At 38.3% G+C, this 23699-nt stretch overlaps 1 protein-coding gene across 3 annotated transcripts; it reads right to left on the reverse strand.

Moving 5' to 3' along the window:
• Positions 1-405: 405 nt before the first annotated feature.
• LOC121385549 lies at positions 406-19856 on the reverse strand. Of its 3 annotated transcripts, none has more exons than XM_041516263.1 (6): positions 19821-19856; positions 18942-19101; positions 8168-8255; positions 3298-3469; positions 1149-1266; positions 406-631 (listed from the first exon to the last, which is right to left on the reverse strand). In XM_041516263.1, the coding sequence occupies exons 1-6, from the start codon at positions 19839-19841 to the stop codon at positions 441-443; spliced, it is 750 nt and encodes a 249-aa protein (XP_041372197.1). In that variant the 5' UTR covers positions 19842-19856; the 3' UTR covers positions 406-440. The 3 variants fall into 3 exon arrangements, with proteins under 3 accessions (XP_041372197.1, XP_041372195.1, XP_041372196.1); XM_041516261.1 differs by lacking the exon at positions 19821-19856 and adding an exon at positions 14646-14827 and having other exon boundaries at positions 18942-19316; XM_041516262.1 differs by lacking the exon at positions 19821-19856 and adding an exon at positions 19267-19314.
• Between the last annotated feature and the right edge of the window lie 3843 nt (positions 19857-23699).

The following is a 23699-nucleotide window of genomic DNA, read 5'->3' on the forward strand; positions in this document are numbered from 1 at the left end:
TAGTTAATGACGCCGGATATGACTTTATTTCCCATTCTTACCTTCACAGGATAAAGTTGATATCCGACGTCATTAACTAGTTATTCTCTATGTATATTTCCTCATTGGCGGTATGTTACGTAGTTGAGACCAATTTAAAAAGAAAAAACCCATAACATCCTGGGACCACTTCATTTAATAATAACACAAAACCTTCAAGATTGAATAATTGAATTTTTATTGAAATTAATTGCATAAAATAAAATATATATCTGAATACTTACTAAAAAAAATAAAAATAAAAATAAAAAAAGAATAAAAAGGAAAAATAAAAAATAAAATAAAAGATACATGTTTAAGAAAAGTTAATTACAACAATGTTAAAATTCTGGATGTCCACAGAGTTAAAGATAGTACTTCCTACTGTCTGTTTCTACAAGTGGATTATGTTTCCTCTGGAATTAGGTGGCCTGCTTCTGTTGACACACATCCTGTACCTTGGAGTTACGTTTGGACCGTTTCATCCTCAGAAGCAAAATGACCACAATGGTGATGACAAGCATCATGATGATCACCATGGCAATGCCAGCTGCAATCAGAGTTGTGACATTGAGTTTGACATCATCAGTTTCTTCCAAACTCTCCGACTTCCCTGAAAGATGGAAGGGTACTGGTTGTTTTTGGGAGCAGTACATTGTACCAGTCAGAGAGAGAGAGGGAGAGAGGGGAGAGAGAGATTGGGAGATACGGAGAGAAAGCGATTGGGAGAGACAGAAAGAGAGAGAGAAATTGAGTTCAGAGAGAGAGATTGAGTTGAGAGAGAGAGAGAGAGAGAGGAAGAGAGACAGAGAGAAGCATAAGAGAGAGAGACCCAGAGATATTGAGACAGAGAGAGAGAGAGAGAGAGAGAGAGAGAGAGAGAGAGAGAGAGAGAGAGACTGGGAGATATGGAGAGAAAGATTGGGAGAGACAGAGATTGAGTTGAGAGGAAGAGAGAGAAGGATAAGAGAGAAAGACCCAGATATATTGAGACAGAGACACAGAGAGAGAGAGAAAGGGAGACAGACAGAGAGAGACAGACTACAAACTGAAAACAATTTTTTTAACTATTACAGTAAGTTATTTACAGAGAAAAACATGTTTGGTGAAGAAAGAAAATATGTACTCACGTGTCGGATGTGTGACAGACGACTTGCGGATGCTGAACGACTTTCGGACGTACTCATCCGAGACATTAAGAGATCTCCGCTTTCTTCCAAACCTGTCTCCTCCCCCATCACAGTTGGTCTACAACAGAGAAAGGAAGGAATGTCTTATTTAACGACACATTTTGAATACGGTTATATGTCATTGGAAATATGTCAGAGAGATAATTAGAAAGGAAACCCGTCTCCTCCCCCATCACAGTTGGTCTACGACAGAAAGAAAGGAATGTTTTATTTAACGACACAGTCAACACATTTTGAATACGGTTATATATCACGCAAATATGACAGAGATACCCGCCTACCCAATTCGATTAGCAGCAAATGATCTTTTATAAGCACCATTCTGCAGACAGGACAAGCAGGCCTGCAAGCGGGGGTGGGGCTTGTGCGACGGGTGCGTGTGCATCCCTCAAATTACCAAAGGTCGACATTTGTTCTATGAAATGTAGATGGCCTGACGTAAACAGTTCTTTTTCTTTCCTTTTATAGTTTCCGGGATTTTTCGCGACTGTATGAGCCAAGGGACATGTTATATGAGCCCTGGAAAATGTTATATGAGCTCTGCAACATGTGAGCCCTGCAACATGCTATATGAACAGTGGGACATGTTATATGGGACCTGCGACATGTTATATGAGCGCTATAACATGTTATATGAGCGCTATAACATGTTATATGAGCGCTATAACATGTTATATGAGCGCTATAACATGTTATATGAGCGCTATAACATGTTATATTGGCCCTGCGACATGTTATATGAACCGTGGGACATGTTATATGAACCGTGGGACATGTTATATGGGACCTGGAACATGTTATATTAGCCTTGAACATGTTATAAGAGCCCTGCGACATGTTATATGAGCCCTGGAATATGTTATATGAGCTCTGCAACATGTGAGCCCTGCAACATGTTATATGAACTGTGGGACATGTTATATGGGACCTGCGACATGTTATATGAGCACTATAACATGTTATATTGGCCCTGCGACATGTTATATGAACCGTGGTACATGTTATATGGGACCTGGAACATGTTATATTAGCCTTGAACATGTTATATGAGCCCTGCGACATGTTATATGAGCCCTGGAATATGTTATATGAGCTCTGCAACATGTGAGCCCTGCAACATGTTATATGAACTGTGGGACATGTTATATGGGACCTGCGACATGTTATATGAGCACTATAACATGTTATATTGGCCCTGCGACATGTTATATGAACCGTGGTACATGTTATATGGGACCTGGAACATGTTATATTAGCCTTGAACATGTTATATGAGCCCTGTGACATGTTATATGAGCCCTGGAACATGTTATATGAGCTCTGCAACATGCTATATATGTCCTGCGACATGTTGTACGAGCCCTGGAACATGTTATATGAGCTTGAATGAATGAATGAATGAATGAATGAATGAATGTTTAACGACACCCCAGCACGAAAAATACATCGGCTATTGGGTGTTAAACTATGGTAATGGAAACAAATAAGGTGATGATCAACATAAATATAAAAATTCAAGATTTAAATAAAAACAGTGTAAAGAACTGCGCAAAAATACAAATATCACAGATAGATACTGACTTTTACTCAAAATTTCAATTTGTGCTGTATTGGCCATTCTCAAAGAGAATGTTACACCCCTGCACCACGGTGAGGTTACAGCACGTGCAGGGGTTATATGAGCTCTGCAATATGCTATATATGCTCTGCAACATGATATATGAGCCCTGGAACATGTTATATGAGCTCTGCAACATGCGATATATGCCCTGCGACATGTTATACAAGCCCTGGAATATGTTATATGAGCTTTGCAACATGCCTGTAACATGCTATATCAGCCCTTAACAGTCGTAGAAGTCGTGAGAACAAACTGTTGGCCAACTATGTCATGGCAGTTGGTAGTCTGAGCCTAACATAACAACTAATCGGTCCTAGAAGTCGTATATGACGAGAATAGAGTTGTAAGAGCGCTCAAACAAGCAACTGGATAATCGTAGAAGTCGTGAGGGCAGACAGTTTGCGAAATGTGTCGTGGCAGTTGGTAGTCTTATCCTAGCATAACTCTAGTCTGGTGAAGTGAACTGACCGGATCACAGGACGAGGTCTGTCCCATGGGACACACTTTGACGGTGCAAGACACAGAGATGTCGAGGAACTTGTTAAACATCCACGGCTGGAGTTGGAATGTAACCTTCGTGGTGTCGGGGGACCTGGTCGGCTTCTCTCGCATCAGTTTCCCGATCTCAGATGATGGACAGCTGAAAAACAAAACACAACACAACAACAATCAAACAATATAAGCGTCCGAGGCAGCTGATCAGTTGCTCCTCTCAAACCACCCCCACTTCACCCACACCCCACCCAGTGATGGAGCAAATTCTCAAATCGGGCAAACGCCCGAGCAATGTTCGAGCAAAATGAGCTTCCCTGAAACCTTTCGTCACTGTATTTCGATATTTTTACCCACAATATTAGTTGTAACCCACGTAATAATGGGTTTAGACTCGCTTGGAACCCTATATGGCTGTTTGGTAGTAATGCTAATAATGCGTTTCGACTCGCCTGGAACCCTATAAAGCTGTTTGGTAGTAATGCTAATAATGGGTTTAGATTCGCCTGGAACCCTATACAGCTGTTAGGTAGTAATGCTAATAATGGGTTTAGCCTCGCCTGGAACCCTATACAGCTGTTTGGTAGTAATGCTAATAATGGGTTTAGACTCGCCTGGAACACTATAAAGCTGTTTGGTAGTAATGCTAATAATAGGTTTACACTAGCCTGGAACCCTATAAAGCTGTTTAGTAGTAATGCTAATAATGAGTTTAGACTCACTTAGAACCCAATATAGCTGTTTGGTAGTAATGCTAATAATGGGTTTAGACTCACCTGGAACCCAATATAGCTGTTTGGTAGTAATGCTAATAATGGGTTTAGACTCACCTGGAACACTATACAGCTGTTTGGTAGTAATGCTAATAAGGGGTTTAGACTTTTGCCTGGAACCCTATACAGCTGTTTAGTAGTGATGCTAATAATGGGTTTAGACTCACTTGGTACCCTATATAGCTGTTTGGTAGTAATGCTAATAATGGGTTTAGACTTGCCTGGAACCCTATAAAGCTGTTTGGTAGTAATGCTAATAATGGGTTTAGACTTTTGCCTGGAACCCTATACAGCTGTTTGGTAGTAATGCTAATAATGGGTTTAGACTCGCTTGGAACCCTATAAAGCTGTTTGGTAGTAATGCTAATAATGGGTTTAGACTCACCTGGAACACTATACAGCTGTTTAGTAGTAATGCTAATAATTGGCTTAGACTCGCCTGGAACACTATACAGCTGTTTGGTAGTAATGCTAATAATGGGTTTAGACTTACCTGGAACCCTATACAGCTGTTTGGTAGTAATGCTAATAATGGGTTTAGACTCACTTAGAACCCTATATAGCTGTTTGGTAGTAATGCTAATAATGGGTTTAGACTCGCCTGGAACACTATACAGCTGTTTGGTAGTAATGCTAATAATGCGTTTCGACTCGCCTGGAACACTATACAGCTGTTTGGTAGTAATGCTAATAATGCGTTTCGACTCGCCTGGAACACTATAAAGCTGTTTGGTAGTAATGCTAATAATGCGTTTCGACTCGCCTGGAACACTATAAAACTGTTTGGTAGTAATGCTAATAATGCTTTTTCGACTCGCCTGGAACACTATAAAGCTGTTTGGTAGTAATGCTAATAATGCGTTTCGACTCTGTTTGGTAGTAATGCTAATAATGCGTTTCGACTCGCCTGGAACACTATAAAACTGTTTGGTAGTAATGCTAATAATGCGTTTCGACTCGCCTGGAACACTATAAAGCTGTTTGGTAGTAATGCTAATAATGAGTTTAGACTCACTTAGAACCCAATATAGCTGTTTGGTAGTAATGCTAATAATGGGTTTAGACTCACCTGGAACACTATAAAACTGTTTGGTAGTAATGCTAATAATGCGTTTCGACTCGCCTGGAACACTATAAAGCTGTTTGGTAGTAATGCTAATAATAGGTTTACACTAGCCTGGAACCCTATAAAGCTGTTTAGTAGTAATGCTAATAATGAGTTTAGACTCACTTAGAACCCAATATAGCTGTTTGGTAGTAATGCTAATAATGGGTTTAGACTTGCCTGGAACCCTATAAAGCTGTTTGGTAGTAATGCTAATAATGGGTTTAGACTCACCTGGAACACTATACAGCTGTTTGGTAGTAATGCTAACAATGGGTTTAGACTCGCTTGGAACCCTATATAGCTGTTTGGTAGTAATGCTAATAATGGGTTTAGACTTGCCTGGAACCATATAAAGCTGTTTGGTAGTAATGCTAATAATGGGTTTAGACTTTTGCCTGGAACCCTATACAGCTGTTTGGTAGTAATGCTAATAATGGGTTTAGACTCGCTTGGAACCCTATAAAGCTGTTTGGTAGTAATGCAAATAATGGGTTTAGACTCGCTTGGGACCCTATAAAGCTGTTTGGTAGTAATGCTAATAATGGGTTTAGACTCACCTGGAACACTATACAGCTGTTTGGTAGTAATGCTAATAATTGGCTTAGACTCGCCTGGAACAAAATACAGCTGTTTGGTAGTAATGCTAATAATGGGTTTAGACTCGCCTGGAACCCTATACAGCTGTTTGGTAGTAATGCTAATAATGGGTTTAGACTCGCCTGGAACACTATACAGCTGTTTGGTAGTAATGCTAATAATGGGTTTAGACTCGCCTGGAACACTATACAGCTGTTTGGTAGTAATGCTAATAATGGGTTTAGACTCGCCTGGAACACTATAAAGCTGTTTGGTAGTAATGCTAATAATGGGTTTAGACTCGCCTGGAACACTATACAGCTGTTTGGTAGTAATGCTAATAATGCGTTTCGACTCGCCTGGAACACTATAAAGCTGTTTGGTAGTAATGCTAATAATAGGTTTACACTAGCCTGGAACCCTATAAAGCTGTTTAGTAGTAATGCTAATAATGAGTTTAGACTCACTTAGAACCCAATATAGCTGTTTGGTAGTAATGCTAATAATGGGTTTAGACTCACCTGGAACACTATAAAACTGTTTGGTAGTAATGCTAATAATGCGTTTCGACTCGCCTGGAACACTATAAAGCTGTTTGGTAGTAATGCTAATAATAGGTTTACACTAGCCTGGAACCCTATAAAGCTGTTTAGTAGTAATGCTAATAATGAGTTTAGACTCACTTAGAACCCAATATAGCTGTTTGGTAGTAATGCTAATAATGGGTTTAGACTCACCTGGAACACTATACAGCTGTTTAGTAGTGATGCTAATAATGGGTTTAGACTCACTTGGTAGCCTATATAGCTGTTTGGTAGTAATGCTAATAATGGGTTTAGACTTGCCTGGAACCCTATAAAGCTGTTTGGTAGTAATGCTAATAATGGGTTTAGACTCACCTGGAACACTATACAGCTGTTTGGTAGTAATGCTAATAATGGGTTTAGACTCGCTTGGAACCCTATATAGCTGTTTGGTAGTAATGCTAATAATGGGTTTAGACTTGCCTGGAACCCTATAAAGCTGTTTGGTAGTAATGCTAATAATGGGTTTAGACTTTTGCCTGGAACCCTATACAGCTGTTTGGTAGTAATGCTAATAATGGGTTTAGACTCGCTTGGAACCCTATAAAGCTGTTTGGTAGTAATGCAAATAATGGGTTTAGACTCGCTTGGGACCCTATAAAGCTGTTTGGTAGTAATGCTAATAATGGGTTTAGACTCACCTGGAACACTATACAGCTGTTTGGTAGTAATGCTAATAATTGGCTTAGACTCGCCTGGAACACTATACAGCTGTTTGGTAGTAATGTTAATAATGGGTTTAGACTCGCCTGGAACCCTATACAGCTGTTTGGTAGTAATGCTAATAATGGGTTTAGACTCGCCTGGAACACTATACAGCTGTTTGGTAGTAATGCTAATAATGGGTTTAGACTCGCCTGGAACACTATACAGCTGTTTGGTAGTAATGCTAATAATGGGTTTAGACTCGCCTGGAACACTATACAGCTGTTTGGTAGTAATGCTAATAATGGGTTTAGACTCGCCTGGAACACTATACAGCTGTTTGGTAGTAATGCTAATAATGAATAAATGCTGTAATTCAGATTCAGGGACTTTTTTTTAATTCGGGCAAAAATTACCCTGCCCGCATGATAACCCTAATAATCTTCAGAGTCTCGGAAAACTGAAGTGTGTAGTTAGACCCAAACTGTTCACTGACTCACCTGTTCTAGATGATGTTCAAAGTCTCAAGAACATTACCACAAAATGAAGTGTGTAGTGAGACCACTACTCTCCACAGACTCACGTGTTCTAGATGATCTTCAAAGTCTCAAGAACGTTACCACAAAATGAAGTGTGTAGTGAGACCCAAACTCTCCACTGACTCACCTGTTCTCGATGATCTTCAAAGACTCCAGATCGTCACTAGAAAATGAAGTGTGTAGTGAGACCCAAACTCTCCACTGACTCACCTGTTCTCGATGATCTTCAAAGACTCCAGATCGTCACTAGAAAATGAAGTGTGTAGTGAGACCCAAACTCTCCACTGACTCACCTGTTCTCGATGATCTTCAGTCTCCAGATCGTCATAACCAAATGAAGTGTGTAGTGAGACCCAAACTCTCCACTGACTCACCTGTTCTCGATGATCTTCAGTCTCCAGATCGTCATAACCAAATGAAGTGTGTAGTGGGACTCAAACTCTCCACTGACTCACCTGTTCTCGATGATCTTCAAAGACTCCAGATCGTCACCAGAAAATGAAGTGTGTAGTGAGACCCAAACTCTCCACTGACTCACCTGTTCTCGATGATCTTCAAAGTCTCCAGATCGTCATAACAAACTGAAGTGTGTAGTGGGACTCAAACTCTCCACTGACTCACCTGTTATCGATGATCTTCAAAGTCTCCAGATTGTCTCCTGTCTGTCTGTTGTCTGCCATGCACGATTCTACTCGAATGGCCGGTAAAACTGAAGTAAAAACATAATAATAATAATAAGAAGAAGAAGAAGAAGAAGAAGAAAGTCCCTATTTAAAGGTACGGTGTACTGGGGGAAAAAAATGAAAAAAGAAAAGAAAAGAAAGAAAGAAAGAAAGAAAGAAAGAAAGAAGAGTGTATTTCTGCCTGAAACCTACACTTTCTAGAATTGCCCGGGGTGGGACGTAGCCCAATGGTAAAACATTTGTCAGATGCTCGGTCGCTCTAGGATCGATTTCCATCGGTGGGCCGAACGGGCTATTTCGTTCCAGGTATCATGCCACGACTAGAATATCCTGGTATATACTATCCTGTCTGTGGGATAGTGCATATAAAAGATCCTTTGCTACTAATGGAGAAATGTAGCGGGTTTCCTCTATTTGCCCATAACGCAAGTCGCAGACGCAACAGTCAAACCGCACGCACGCGCTGGATCCAGTTCATATGATCCTTTAAGACAGTGATCAATTATTATTGAGTTGATGATTTATCTACGCATAACGTTCGCAAAAGGTGTGAGAGGCGCGTGTCTCACGAACGAATTGCGTACACGTAGTGAACAAAATACAGAGTAAAGTTTTAATTTTTTTCACGTTGACGTGTACTGTATTATTTAACATATGTTCATTTGTTTTAATTTGTTAGTGTTAAGAGATATCGCATTATCTGACTGAAGGAAAATTGTATACGTGTTGTATGAATCCAGTGTAGATTGAGGACTTTACAATGTTAAAAACATGTCAGTTCTGAATTCATTATTTCATAGAAATCTACGAAGATCGAATAAATTTTTGGGGGTTTAATAATGCTCTTTAATAAAGTATCTTAATGCATATTGCTTCGCTGTTAATTACGTGATGAGGGACCAAATGTAGCAATTACTTAAATGTGAATCGTCTACTAAACGTAAAAACCGCGAACCACATACCCGTGCAAATGGATTTTCCTGACCTAGGTACACGTCACACGTACGAGACGCGGGAGATCACGTAGATAAATCTTATAGAAAGAAATGTTTCATTTAACGACGCACTCAACACATTTTATTTACGGTTATATGGCGTCAGACATATGGTTACGGACCACACAGATATTGAGAGAGGAAACCCGCTTTCACCACTTCATGGGCTACTCTTTCCGATTAGCAGCAAAGGATCTTTTACATGCACCATCCCACAGACATAGTAGTACATACCACGACCTTTGATATACCAGTCGTGTGCACTGGCTGGAACGAGAAATAGCCTAATGGGCCCACCGACGGGGATCGATCCCACAATGACCGCACATCGAGCGAACGCTGTACCACTGGCCTACGTCCCGCTTCAGAAATCTTATAGTGACAGACCCTAATTTTAAAACCGTTTTTGATCATTTAAATTAGAAGTACTTAAATTTTATTAATTTTCGTACACCTGACGATGTTCCCAAATGCCTGGGCCCTTACTCACAAAAAAGGGGCGGGATTTAGCTCAGTCGGTTGAGTGCTCACTTGAGGTACTTGCGTCACAGGAATCCCTTGCTGCATTAGAAAACATGTAGCGGGTTTCCTTTGATGACTACGAGTCATAATTACCAAATGTGTTTGACATCCGATAGCCGATGATTAATTAATCAATGTGCTCTAGTGGCGTCGTTAAAACTATAATAGGTCCAGCAAAGATCACGGAATCAGGAAAAATGGCTTTGTTAGATGAACATGTTCAACAAAACTTGAGAAAAATAGTGTTTTGCACAATAGATTGATACCCTGGGCGGATATAGGATTTAAAAAAAAATATATATATATTTTTTTTTTAAAACTAACTTTTTTTCTTTTCTTTTTTTCTTTTTTTTGGGGGGGGGGGGGGGTGGGTTAAACTTAAAAATAGGAACTTCTTCAACACATGAGATTCAACACTTGTGTGCATTGTGAGAGACGCGGTTGGTTGATGGGGCAGCGGGTAGTAGAAGGAACACGCCCCGTACAATAATCATGAAATAAGAAGTTACACATAAAATGTTAATTTTAAACATGTTCCTTTTATTACTTATAAGTATTTGACTTGCCTTATCCAATGAACGTTCAAACACGCTGTCAATTTGAGGCGTGACATGATTTTGTGGGTTTAAAAGAGAACGAAAGGCCTAAATTGCAGAAGGATTTTAGAGATTTCCTGGGATGTTCGGAACCTGGGCAAACCAACAAATAATGTTTGACATCTTTGGTGTGACCACACTGAGGACAACTGGGTGTTAGTAGAGCATATTCTTTCTATACTATATGTATTATCGATGTCTAACTTTGGCCATGATGTATGGTTTAACGCTGTGTAACTGTGTGTATGTTAAAGACGTGTTTTGCTAACTAAGTTAATGATGTGGTTTAGTAGGATTCCCAAGTAATATGTTGATTATATTAAGATTTACAATCAAACCTGTTTTATCATTAAACCATCTTTCGAACTGTTGCCAAAACGTTTTAGAATGAGAGCAATGAAAAAATAAATGTTCTAATGACTCGAGCTTCTTCACTGCAAAAAGTACATAAATCGTCACTGTGTATATCACATTTCTGTAGGTAAGTATCCGTTGTCTGAATGTGATGCTGTCACTTTGTATACCACATTTCTGTAGGTAAGTATCCGTTGTCTGAATGCGATGCTGTCACTTTGTATACCACATTTCTGTAGGTAAGTATTCGTTGTCTGAATGTGATGCATAAGTTTGAACTGAGGATTCTGAGTTTTAGTATCTATTGTGGTTTTGTGTACCATTTCAAAACATTGAGACAGAAATGTTTCAGTAATGTCATTATTAAATTTTTGTGACCATTTGCAGCTATGTCAAACATGGATGACTGAATTTTATTCACATATAAATTATATATGACTTTACAATTGGGTTGTTGTTTTTTGTTGGGTTTTTTTTTTTTTTTTTTTTTTGGGGGGGGGGGGGGGGGGGTGTCAGTCTTGTTACTCAAGATTCGACATCTAGAGCATCAAAACAGGTGTTTGGGAATGTAGTTAATTAATCTGAAATAAAGCAAATAATTACAATTTAAATAAAATTTTCTGTGTAGCGATATAATTTTTTTAATTTGCTCGTTTGGAGAAAGTATATCTTTTATATTTTTTAAGCCTCTGTTGTACCAATTAAGCAATAGTTTGATTGATTTGGGAGGGATAAAATTTAGTAGTGATGTTTGAATAACTTGTGTTTGGTCTGAAGTCCAATTGTTTTTGCCAATGCAAAATCAGATAAGACGTCTTTCCAAAATAAATCTGGAATGCATTTTGAAACTTTAATTAATTGATATTTTTGGAATGTAAATACATGTTTACCCCCAAATTCTAACAATAAAGTTTCTGTTAGTTTTTGCCACAATCCATCTGAATTTAATAGTCGTTGTATCCATGTTACTTTCACATATTTGAAAAGAGATATCGCATCTATCTTTTTGAGCCTGCCATTTTTATAATCGTTCATTAACATTGTCCGCTTAATTCTGTCCCTCTTACCGTTCCAGATACATTTACAAAGTAGTGTAAACAGAGGAAGGATTTTAGATCTAATTATAGTTATTTTTCGACCAATTGTTAAAGATCTGTTAGACCAAGAAAATAGTATTCTTCCTGTTTTTGATAGCTGTTTTTCAAAACTGAGAGAAAACATTTGACATAGATATGTCGAAATGATTATTCCGAGAATCTTAAAGGGTTCTTTTGACCAATGCAGTAGTATGCGAGGACCACATTCTTGTCTGTATTAAGCTTAAGTCCAGAACATTGGGCAACATTTTCAAGCGTTTTTAATAGTTCTGATAACGTTCTTTCTGATCCATCTAAAATAATATTTGTATCGTCTGCGTATTAAAATATGGTGTACATTTGATTATTTATGCGTATGTCTTCAATATGTTCATTTCATTTTACCGCAAGAGACAATAATTCGACACATATAAGGAACACATAAGGAGAAATAAGATCACCCTGTCTACGTCTCGTTCACATTTGAAGCAATCAGAAAAATAACCAAATTTAATATTTGGACTACAGATATTCTGAAAAGTTAGGTTTATCCATTAACGGAAAGACTCAAAAATTAAAAGTTTGAAGTGATTTATCAACAAACTCTCACTCTACTGTATCAAAGGCTTTTTCAAAATCAATTGTCATTTGTAGACCCAGAATATATCATTTGTTTTACAGTGGCTCATAACATTATAAAACATTCGAGTACTTTCCCCAGTGCATCGATCTTTTAAACAACCTGTTTGTGATTCATCGATTATATTTAGTAAGACCTTTTTCATTCTTTGAGTAATAACTCCAGATGCAACTTTATAATCTACATTTAATAAAGTAATGGATCTCCAGTTTTTAATTAACCTCCTGTCTCTACTCTCATTTGGAATACCTAGTTTTGTGCCTCTGAAAATCGGAAAAACTACCAGAATTATATGCAAAGTTGATAGAACGCCAGAGGAAAATACCAATTTCTTCACAAAAATATTTATAAAATTCTACACTAAATCCATCGGATCCTGGACTTTTTCCATTTTTCATGTTTAATTCAATACATTCAATAAAATATATAGTTCCTTCACATGAGTCCCTTTCATTTTCTGACAACTTTTTCATTAATATTCATGAAGTTATTTATATTTTCTTGTTATCGTTTATTATAATTTTATTAGTGTATAATGTTTTATAGAAATTTGATGTTGCCTTTAATATTTCAGACTTCTCAGTATATACAATATTAAATTCATCAAATATTTCTGACATCTTTTTGTTAGTATAGTTCCTCTTTCCTAAATTTAGAAAATATTCTGTACTGACAACATTTCCCCCTCTTCATACCATTTTGCTTTACACCAAAATATAATGCCTTTTATTTTTTCACTCCGTAATGTTTCCAATTCTATTTTTTTTCCTGTAATATTTTAGCATCTTCATTAGTTAATGTTTGGAATATTGATTTTAATTTAATCTTGTCGAGATTTTTTTTCTGCTTTATTTTGTTTTGTCTTGTTTTCGTTGTGTTGAATATAAAATAGTTTCACTTCTTATTCGCATTTTTTAAATTTCGAAAAGTAGTTGGTCATTTATAGAAAATTTCATGTCTTTATAATCTTCTCCTGAAACTTGGTATTCCTTAATAGTTTGTTTTATAATTTGTTTAATAAGCTAAACGTAGTTATTGTCCTGTAGCAGACTTGCATTTAATATCCAGTAACCTGGCCTTCGTTGTTTTTGGTGAACTGATAATTCGAGTGAAATTAGTGAGTGGTCCGATTTATAATTTATACCGATATTACAATTTTTAACTAATGCTAATATATCTGTTGATACTAAAAAAAATAGTCCAGTCTGTTTTGTTTGGCTAATGTTTACTGCCACCATATATCCTGGTGTTTATTAGGGTTTAGTAGTCTCCACGGATCATCTAAGTCTAAATAGTGTTTTATTTCTATACTTTTGTTATGAGATAAATTATTGTGTTTCTGCTTGTATTTATAGTTATCTTGTGTATAATTCTGAACAACACTCCAATCTCCTGCCATAATAATAGAACCTGGAAGATTAAAAAAAAAAATCTTTGAGGTTATTAAAAAACCCAAAGTGAATCTGAATTTGGACCATACAAATTTAGTAGAGATAAGCGAAATCTGTCTATAGTCATGTCTAAAACAATGTATAAGTCATTATCGTCAATTATAATTTGATTGACTGTATAGTCAAAGTTATTTCTAAAAGGTATTGCAACACTAGTACTATTGCTTGTTCCATGAGAGAAACAATACTTGTAACCCCATTCAGCTGACCACTGTTTCTCATCCTTAGGTAAGCTAGGTGCCTCTTGCAACAAAATTATTTCAGATTTTTTATTGCGTAAAATAGTTTGTTAATATCAGACTGAATACCTATCACATTTACAGAAAGGATTGTTATTGTCGGCCATTTATATTGGTAGTTATCAACACAATGAGGGAATCCCCATAAGGCACACGATAGCGGGCACGCAAAGCGCGATGGGTTTGCGTCTTGTTTAGTGAATAGCACGTTTCACTAAGCAATGAAAATGTTTTGTGATTAAGGGCCAACCTAAAAATGCATTTTTTATAATTCTAAAAACGCACGTTCGTCTGAGAAGTAATGGTTATTGAGACAAGCTCTAGGTTTTTGTAGACGGAATCACCCCCCCCCCCCCCCCACCCCTCCTTAAACATCACATACTTTAGCTTCTCTCTTTTATAAACTTATCCAAAAGTGTGTGTGTTGCAGGTTTGTAGATTAACTAAACTTAGTGTCCATTTTCACGGGATGAAACTAGGGTTTGCGCCATTAAACTCTCTATTCTTGACTTAAACAAACATTCCTTGCCGTGACTGTATTACCTGCACACGTGACGCCGACGTCTTCGCGGTGGGAGCACCTGCCCAACATCATGTTCGTGGCAATACCTCGGTAACGACACTTCCCGATGTTGTCCTCACTTCCGATACACTTTAAATCTTTCATCATGATCGGCACAGTTCCTGACGGAAAGTGACCACCTTTGTGCGGTGTAGCCGTGTCACTGAGAAAGATATATATATATATATATATATATATATATATATATATATATATATATATATATATATATGTTATATGATACCCTAATCTTCAAAGAATCAGTATTGGTACTCCTAATCATCCACGTTTTGTATTGCTAAATGCCCTGACAAATATTTTACAATGCTTTTAATATAGTCACCCGTTAGCAATTCTGTAAAAATATAATTGTCGTGGAAATGGGAGTAGCATCACACAACGGGTAGATGCACACAGAAAGCTGTGACTCCGGCAATGCTATCAAAAATTTGCCAATCACTGTGAACATTTGTCCCCCAGATGGTACCAGCCGACTCCTCCGGCTCATGAATTATCAATGGTATTCACGTATTTGAGACTTTCCCTTCTAATTGGCTATATGAAGCATTTTTTTTTTTGTAACTAATATACTCTGTCAAAAAAGAAACACATAGGTGATAGGGAAAGAAGAAAAGTGTTTGATTTTACAAAACCATTTTTTTTTGTACAATGTTGCTGAATGACCATGTTTGTTAATGTTCCTGAAATGGGACAGCATGCCCAAATGCACCCTAAAACAAATTTAACGCACATTGTGCAATAATTGCATGAAATCGGCATGAAATGGTTAGATTTTGGCCAATGCACATGGAACTCGGGGGAAAGATTGGTGTAGTGATGGGTATGTAAAACTGCAATGCTCGCAATAATGCCTCATTTCCATTTCGACGTAGACGAGTTACAAGACGCCAAGACTAAACCTGCCGAATTTAAACATTACAACATGCCGCCACCAGTTAGGTGAATCTCAGTCAGCAGTCGCATGCCACTCGAACGTTCATCAGAGCACCATTTCACATCTCTGGGACAGGTCCCAGCAGTTTCAATCAGCTGAAGACCGGCCCAGAAGTGGAAGACCTCGCATAACAACTGCAGCGCAAGATCGCTACATCCGGGTTCTGCACTTGCGTCATCGAACTGCCACAGCAACGAACATTGCTGGACGCCTACCTGGTTTGAGAAGGCTGTCTGAACAAACCATTCGGAACCGACTTCGAGAAGCTGGTTTACGGGCTAGGAGATTGTATGTTGCCCCCGTCCTGCGATGTCAACATTGACATTTACATGTTCGCTGGTGCACGAATGTACAGTGGTGGAACTTGGGGGGAAACTGGCGGCGAGTATGGTTCAACGATGAGTCACGTTTCCTTCTACAACGATGTGATGGACGACGTGTTTACAGACGCCGCAATGAACGTTTTGCCAACAACTGTGTCACCCAAGTTGACAGATTCAGTGGAGGGAGTGTCATGATGTGGGGAGCCATCTCATACACCAGCAGAAGTGAACTTGTGTTCGTACAAGGCAACCTGACAGCTGTACGCTACCGGGATGAAATTCTTCGCCGTCACATGCTTTCCATTTTGGATCGACAGAGAGAACTCTTTCAGCAGGACAATGCCAGGCCGCATATGGCATGTGTAACAATGGATTTCCTACAGTATGAAAACATTAATGTGCTGCCATGACCACCAACATCGCCAGATCTCAACCCCATTGAACATCTATGGGACCAACTGGACAGACGTGTATGCCAGTGTGACCCGGAGCCTCAGACGCTTCTGCAACTGTCACATGCACTGCAGGAAGAATGGGCTAGAATTCCATGTGCCCGGATTCAGAGACTCATTCAGTCTATGCCAAGGAGATATCACGTAGCATCCGAATGATCATATAAAATTTGTTTGGACATCTGAAGGCAGTGTTCAAGATTAAAAAATTGGGGCAATATCCCAGTTGGATACTAACATTTCTAAATCTAGGAATCCCACCTGATAATTTAGTATCCCACTTAACTAAAATTCATAAATAACATCGTAACAAACTTGGGTGACACTGTTACTTAACTTCACTAGTAAATGACGACTTTCATTGTTTCCGCAAAAAATAAAAACGCAGGATTAAAAAAAAGAAGAAGAAGCATTATATGGTATCCCGGTGGGATACTGGGTTTTTGAAGTCTGGTATCCAAAATTAAATTCTGGTATCCCCGGGATATCGGGATACTGTTAATCTTGAACACTGGAAGGGTCGATGGAAGTGTCTCCACGGGCGCCTGCATGTAGATGTTCAGTTTGCGTGCAATGTCATTGCGGCCTGTGTTGTGCTAAACAACATACGCGAGACTCACAATCTTCTTTATGACAAGAACTGGGACGAAGAGTAGCCACATGATGTTACTGGTGACATAGAAAATTGCAGAGACCTGGATGCTGGGGAAAATCAGGACTTCTCATTTGAAAACATATCACCCAAGCCTTTGTTAACAACATTGTTTTAATGAAACAAACATCTGCATTCAAAAAAACACTGATGGCAGATGTTTGTTCCATTAAAATAAACACTGATGGCAGATGTTTGTTCCATTCAAATAAACAATAATTATGGATGTTTGTTTTATTGCAATAAACAGTGATTGCAAATGTGTGTTTCCTTTGAATTATTATTATTGTTTTAAATGTTGATTAAACAGTCGATATATAGAGGATTCGTCACGAGTATTTTTTAATATGGAAAATATCAACCGAGTCGATGTTAATTGGTATTTGTCGAGGCTCTGCCGAGACAAATACCAATTAACTAGACGAGGTTGATATTTTACATATTAAAAAACACGAGTAGCGAATTCTATTTATCCTATAACACTTCTAAAATAATTTTCTAATTAATTTGTTTAGTAAATCACAGTACTAAAGTCGCCGCCATCGATAATATGACGTCATCACGATTAGCACAGATTAGTTTGATGTCACGCATTTTAAACAAATCTTTGAAAACGTTATGCTCAGGTAAAGTATTCTCCCTCTCCCTTCAAGTCATAGAAAGAAAAGGAATGTTTGTTTAATGACACCCCAGCACATTGATTAATCAGCAGCTATTAGGTGTTAGTTAAACATGTAGTATTTGTGTCGTATGGTCTACTCGCTGCCACCAAATAGCCTACCCTTTTTTTCAATGAACAGCAAGGAATCTTTTATGTGATCTTCCGAAGACATTATCAGAATCTCAGGTGTATTAAAATAGTAATACTCGTGAATATTTCACTGAGCGTTCGCATGACAAAATTGCATATAAAGCCAATTTGCTCATGAGTAAATATACTTTTGCATGACCCTTGGACCACATGCAAATTTATTCCTGTTTACTCAGTTTACTCAGGTCATAGATACTCACATGAGTATATATTTACTTGCATGAGTAAATTTGCTTACGTGAGTAAACATGTGCATGCGTTCGGGGTATAGAGTAAACAAAATATTTGCTGTACTGGAGTAAAGAAAACAACCATTGTGTTCAATGGCGAAGACAGTCTTGAGGTATTGGTCAGCCATCTTGGATTACGTTGTAGGGAAAAGTTCAAATATACTATATACATGTACCTCAGCAACAAATTAAGGGACCCTGAAAACACTTTTGGAAAACGATAATAGTACAAACTATATGTCATTTCAAATATGATTATTTCTGTCAGCCATACTGAAATGCTTAAAATACCCCGGGCTCATTCTTATGATAGGCACATACTATCACCTGTCACGACGGAATTGGCCAACTCGACAGTTACATTGTAATTTCCCCCAGTCCCAACTTATGACAGGTACGAAGACTGTCTTGAGGTATTGGTCAGCCATCTTGGATTACATTGTAGGGAAAAGTTCAAATATACTATATACATGTACCTCAGCAACAAATTAAGGGACCCTGAAAACACTTTTGAAAAACGATAATAGTACAAGCTATATGTCATTTCAAATATGAGTATTTCTGTCAGCCATACTGAAATGCTTAAACTACCCCGGGCTCATTCTTATGATAGGCACATACTATCACCTGTCACGACGGAATTGGCCAACTCGACAGTTACATTGTAATTTCCCCCACTCCCAACTTATGACAGGTACGTTCAGCTTATTAACTAATCGATCGTAAGACTTGCATACGACCATAATCGAGTTGTAAGAGCGCTCAGACTAGCAAATGGAGAATCGAAGAAGTCGAGATGTCGGCGAGGTTGGCCAACTCCGTCGTGACAGTTGGTAGTCTGAGAATAGCATTACGTGGGCAAACCGAGCATCCGGCAGACGACGGTGGCGTCCAAGTAGTCGAATTGGTCATCACAGATCGTGCCCCACTCGTTTTCATAGAACGCCTCCACCCTGCCTTCATATTGCGAGGACCCATCCACCAGTCGAACCTGCAGACTTGTCGTCTCACCTTCTGTAATACGAATACCAACTTGCTTATTCAGACTGTTGATCAGTTCATAGCGTGTTCCATATGTAATATATAGAAGTTATTACCAGAGTGTTTTTCAGTATTGTCAATATCGTATATTAGGAATAACAATTATTTTTTATTCCTAATATATGATATTGACAATACCAAAACAGATGAGGGTACTATTTTCTTTATCATATAATCTCAAGCTTAATACAACGTGTTTTTTGTAAACTGTATGTACACAACTTTAATTCCAGTCCGCCATTACTAGATATTCAAATGACGTAAGAATATGTGACAGTGTCTCTTTGATTGGAAATGACGTCAAACATGAATGACGTCATTTTGGATATCCTTAAAATAAAAATAAACTAGTGTTTAACATTTTAAATTTGTTTTAACATTTGACAGCTTTCAGTGATATTGGAGTGTTTTTTAATGATGATTATGAATGCTCACGTTGGTTATGAAGTGTCACTTTAGTACATTTACTTAAATGTCAATAAATCTAGTGCCGTGACCTCGATTAATTTACATTTAATTTGCAAAGTTATCAAATTGTGAAAGTATCTGATCTGAAAAATGTCACATATTTTTATTACACTGGATATGCTAAACACTATATGATTAATATATTTATCCTATAACTTATCCATAATATCAGACTCCGTTTTGTCATTAAACAAAACAAAGTGAATAAACTAGTTTGACGTCACCTGCACACGTGACCCCAGCATCCTGGTAGTGGGTGAGTTTGCGACGTTTGATCTCCTTCGAGGTCAAGAACTGACACTCAGCGATGCTAGTCTCGTTTCCTCTACACTCCAGTTGATGCACCCATATTGGGCCCGTCCCGCTTGGAAAGTAGCCCCACATACGTGGTGTGGATAAATGAATGAGTGAATTGATGGATTAATTGATGGTTGGATAATTTATTTTGTTTAACGACACAACTAGAGCACATTGATTTATGTATCATTGGCTACTGGATGTCAAACATTTGGTAATTTTGACAAATAGTCTTTGAGAGGAAACCCGCTACATTTTTAATTAGTAGCAAGGGATCTTTTATATGCACCATCTCACAGACATGATAGCACATACCATGGCCTTTGAAATACCAGTTGTGGTGCACTGGATATAATGAGAAATAGCCCAATGGGCTCACCAACAAGGATTGATCCCAATCCAACCACTATGTGCCGCCATGATGGATGGATAGATGAATGAATGAATTAATTAATTAATTAATTTTTAACAACACTTTAGCATGAAAAACACATTGGCTATTAAAACACATTGGCTATTAGGTTTCAAACAAAATGATCACCATAAACACCATAAACCATACAAAAATTTAAAAATTAGCATTAAAACATGCTGTAAACATCTGTAAAACATGCTGTAAACATCTGTAAAAATTCTGTAAACATCTGTAAAACATGCTGTAAAGATCTGTAAAAGTTAAAATTCTATGAAAAAAGAAGGAAGGAATGTTTTATTTAATGACACTCAATTTTTTTTAAATTTTGGTGATATGAATGAATGAATGAATGAATGAATGAATGAATGAATGAATGAATGGATGGATGGATGAATGTTTAATGTCACCTCAGCAAGATTGGCTGTCTATCTAAAATATGAATGAATGAATGAATGAATGAATGAATGAATGAATGGTTGGGTGAATGTTTAATGTCACCTCAGCAACATTGGCTGTCTATCTAAGATTACCAACAGAATACACTGTCAATAGTTGTGAAAGGGTCACATTCATTACAATGACTCATATGTTAACACAACATGAGCCCAAAAATAAAACCTCATAAAGACAAAAATAAAATCTCTAAAAAACACAAATTAAATCTCTAAGACAAAAATAAAGTTTGAAAAAGATAAAAAGAAAATCTCAAAGAAATAACCAAAAAACCCCAACAACAACCCACCACCAAAACCCCATTTCATTTCATTTCAACTTATTTTCGTGTTTATATCCAATTAAGGTTCAGGCACACTGTCCTGGGCACACACCTCAGCTATCTGGGCTGTCTGTCCATGACAGTGAGTTAGTTGTTAGTAGTTAGTGAGAGAGAAGAGGGTGTAGTGGCCTTACACCTATCCATTAAGTTGTGAACCCCATTAACCACACACACACACACACACATGCACGCACACACATGCACGCACACACACACAGACACATACAAACTCACACAGAGACACACGTACACACACACAGAGACACACATACACACACACACACAGACACACATACACACACACACACACACAGACACACACACAGACACATGCACTCTCACAGACACAGAGACACATACACACACACACAGAGACACACATACACTCACACACAGAGAGACACACATACACACACACACAGAGACGCACACACACACACACACACACAGACACACACATACGCGCACACACACACACACACACACACACACACACACACTGGATCCACCTCTGATCCCCTGTGACACAAATAGTATCAGGTAAAGAACTTACGTTGGAAAGCCGAGCATTCTGCAAATGACCTTTGCATCCAAATAGTCGTAGTGGTCTTCGGTCATCGTGCCCCACTGGTTGTTATGGAATATCTCCACCCTCCCCTCCATCTCATGAGACCCGTTCATAAGTCGGATCTTGAGGTCGGAATAAATATTGCCTAGATGAAAGGAATGTTTAAAGGAAACTCGGCACATGCTTAAAATAATAAATAAATAAATGTTTGGTGGCCAACGTCGCTTGGTCGAGAGAAACAATAGAATATATTCAGGCCCGTACGCAGGGGGGGGGGGGGGGGGGGGGGGGGGGGGGGGGGGGGGGGGGGGGGTGCGACGGGTGTGTACGCCCCCCCCCCCAAATTACTATAGGTCCACTTTTCTCTATTAAATTTAAATAACGTTACGTAATCGTTGTTGTTTTGAGGGGTTATTTTTATGTTGATTGGTCCCATCATGAGCAATTCGCACCCACCCATTAAAAATCCTGCGTACGGGCCTGATATTATATAGAAAAGATAGAATTTCACAATGTTTTAATGTAATAATTTGGTCGAGAGAAACGGATAGAAAGATGGTAGGGTACTGGCTGTTTTTGATAGCAGCAGTACATTGTACCAGAGAGAGAGAGAGAGAGAGAGAGAGAGAGAGAGAGAGAGAGAGAGAGAGAGAGAGAGAGAGAGAGAGAGAGAGAGAGAGAGAGAATTCATTTAATTTGGTCGAGAGAAACAGATGGAAAGATGGAAGGGTACTGGCTGTTTTTGATAGCAGCAGTACATTGTACCAGAAGGAGAGAGAGAGAGAGAGAGAGAGAGAGAGAGAGAGAGAGAGAGAGAGAGAGAGAGAGAGAGAGAGAGAGAGAGAGAGAGATAATTAATTAATTTAATTTCATTTGGTCGAGAGAAACAGATAGAAAGATGGAAGGGTATAGGCTGTTTTTGATAGCAGCAGTACATTGTACCAGAGCGAGCGAGAGAGAGAGAGAGAGAGAGAGAGAGAGAGAGAGAGAGAGAGAGAGAGAGAGAGAGAGAGATACATTTTTTTAATTTAACATATGAAACAGAGGCGGCAGATGTGATAGTGTAGTTTTATTTATGATAAAACGGTCAAATTAAGAAGTTACTTTTTCAGCCATCTTTGTTTGTTCGTGTAAAATAATGGTTTATTTATCGAATGGATGAGAGAAAAAGTCTCCATCATATGTGGTCATGTGGAATAGAAAAAGTATACCCTCAGTGGTGGAAATTTCGACCCTGGGACTCAACAAGACTCGTCCCGGGCTGATATTTCCTCCACCTTGGGTGTACTTTTTCTATCCCACATGACCACATATGAATGAGTCTATATATTATGCATGTGAATTGCGTGTGAATCGTACTGATTTTAGGAACTAGGGTAGTCATAGACGCTAGCCGTTGTCTCTGAAATGAGTAGCCCGAGTACGCTGTAATGAGAGCGTCATAACCTTCCAAATGTCCGACTGGCTCTCTTACAGTCAAAGTAATTGGGCTATGAAATGAGCAGCATACCCCCCCCCCCCCCCCCCACCCCCCTCCACGTTTTTTTTCTGATTCACTTTATGGGTGTGGGGTGGTAGTATTTATATCCGTGGTGTTTATTTCGATTGATACGCTGCAGGTAGGTGTTTTAGCCACATACATGTATACATGTATGTTACCCATGTCGTCTATGAGATTTGATTTGGTAGTATATACCCTATATAGCACATATTCAATACATAATAACAAAATATTATGATTTTATCATTTAATTTAATTAAACTATACTGTTTGATTAATTAGCGTCACTTGACTATGTAAGTTGACAACGACCTTGACCTTGATAATAATCACTGTATATCAGGCCACAGACCACAATTAATTACGCTATATGTTTTTATATAGGGTTAGTGGCTAAAACATTTTTCTTAATATCAGAAGGGCCTTGCATTTGTGTTTTATGTACCTTAAATTTGCCTGCCGGAGTGAAACATATCCTGAAAAGGACAACCCCTGTTGTCTAGCTCTTTCTCCCAGGATATTGGTTTAAACAAAGACACCCACTAAA

Source organism: Gigantopelta aegis, chromosome 11 (genome assembly GCF_016097555.1).
Source record: "Gigantopelta aegis isolate Gae_Host chromosome 11, Gae_host_genome, whole genome shotgun sequence".
Taxonomy (NCBI): Eukaryota; Metazoa; Mollusca; class Gastropoda; order Neomphalida; family Peltospiridae; genus Gigantopelta; species Gigantopelta aegis.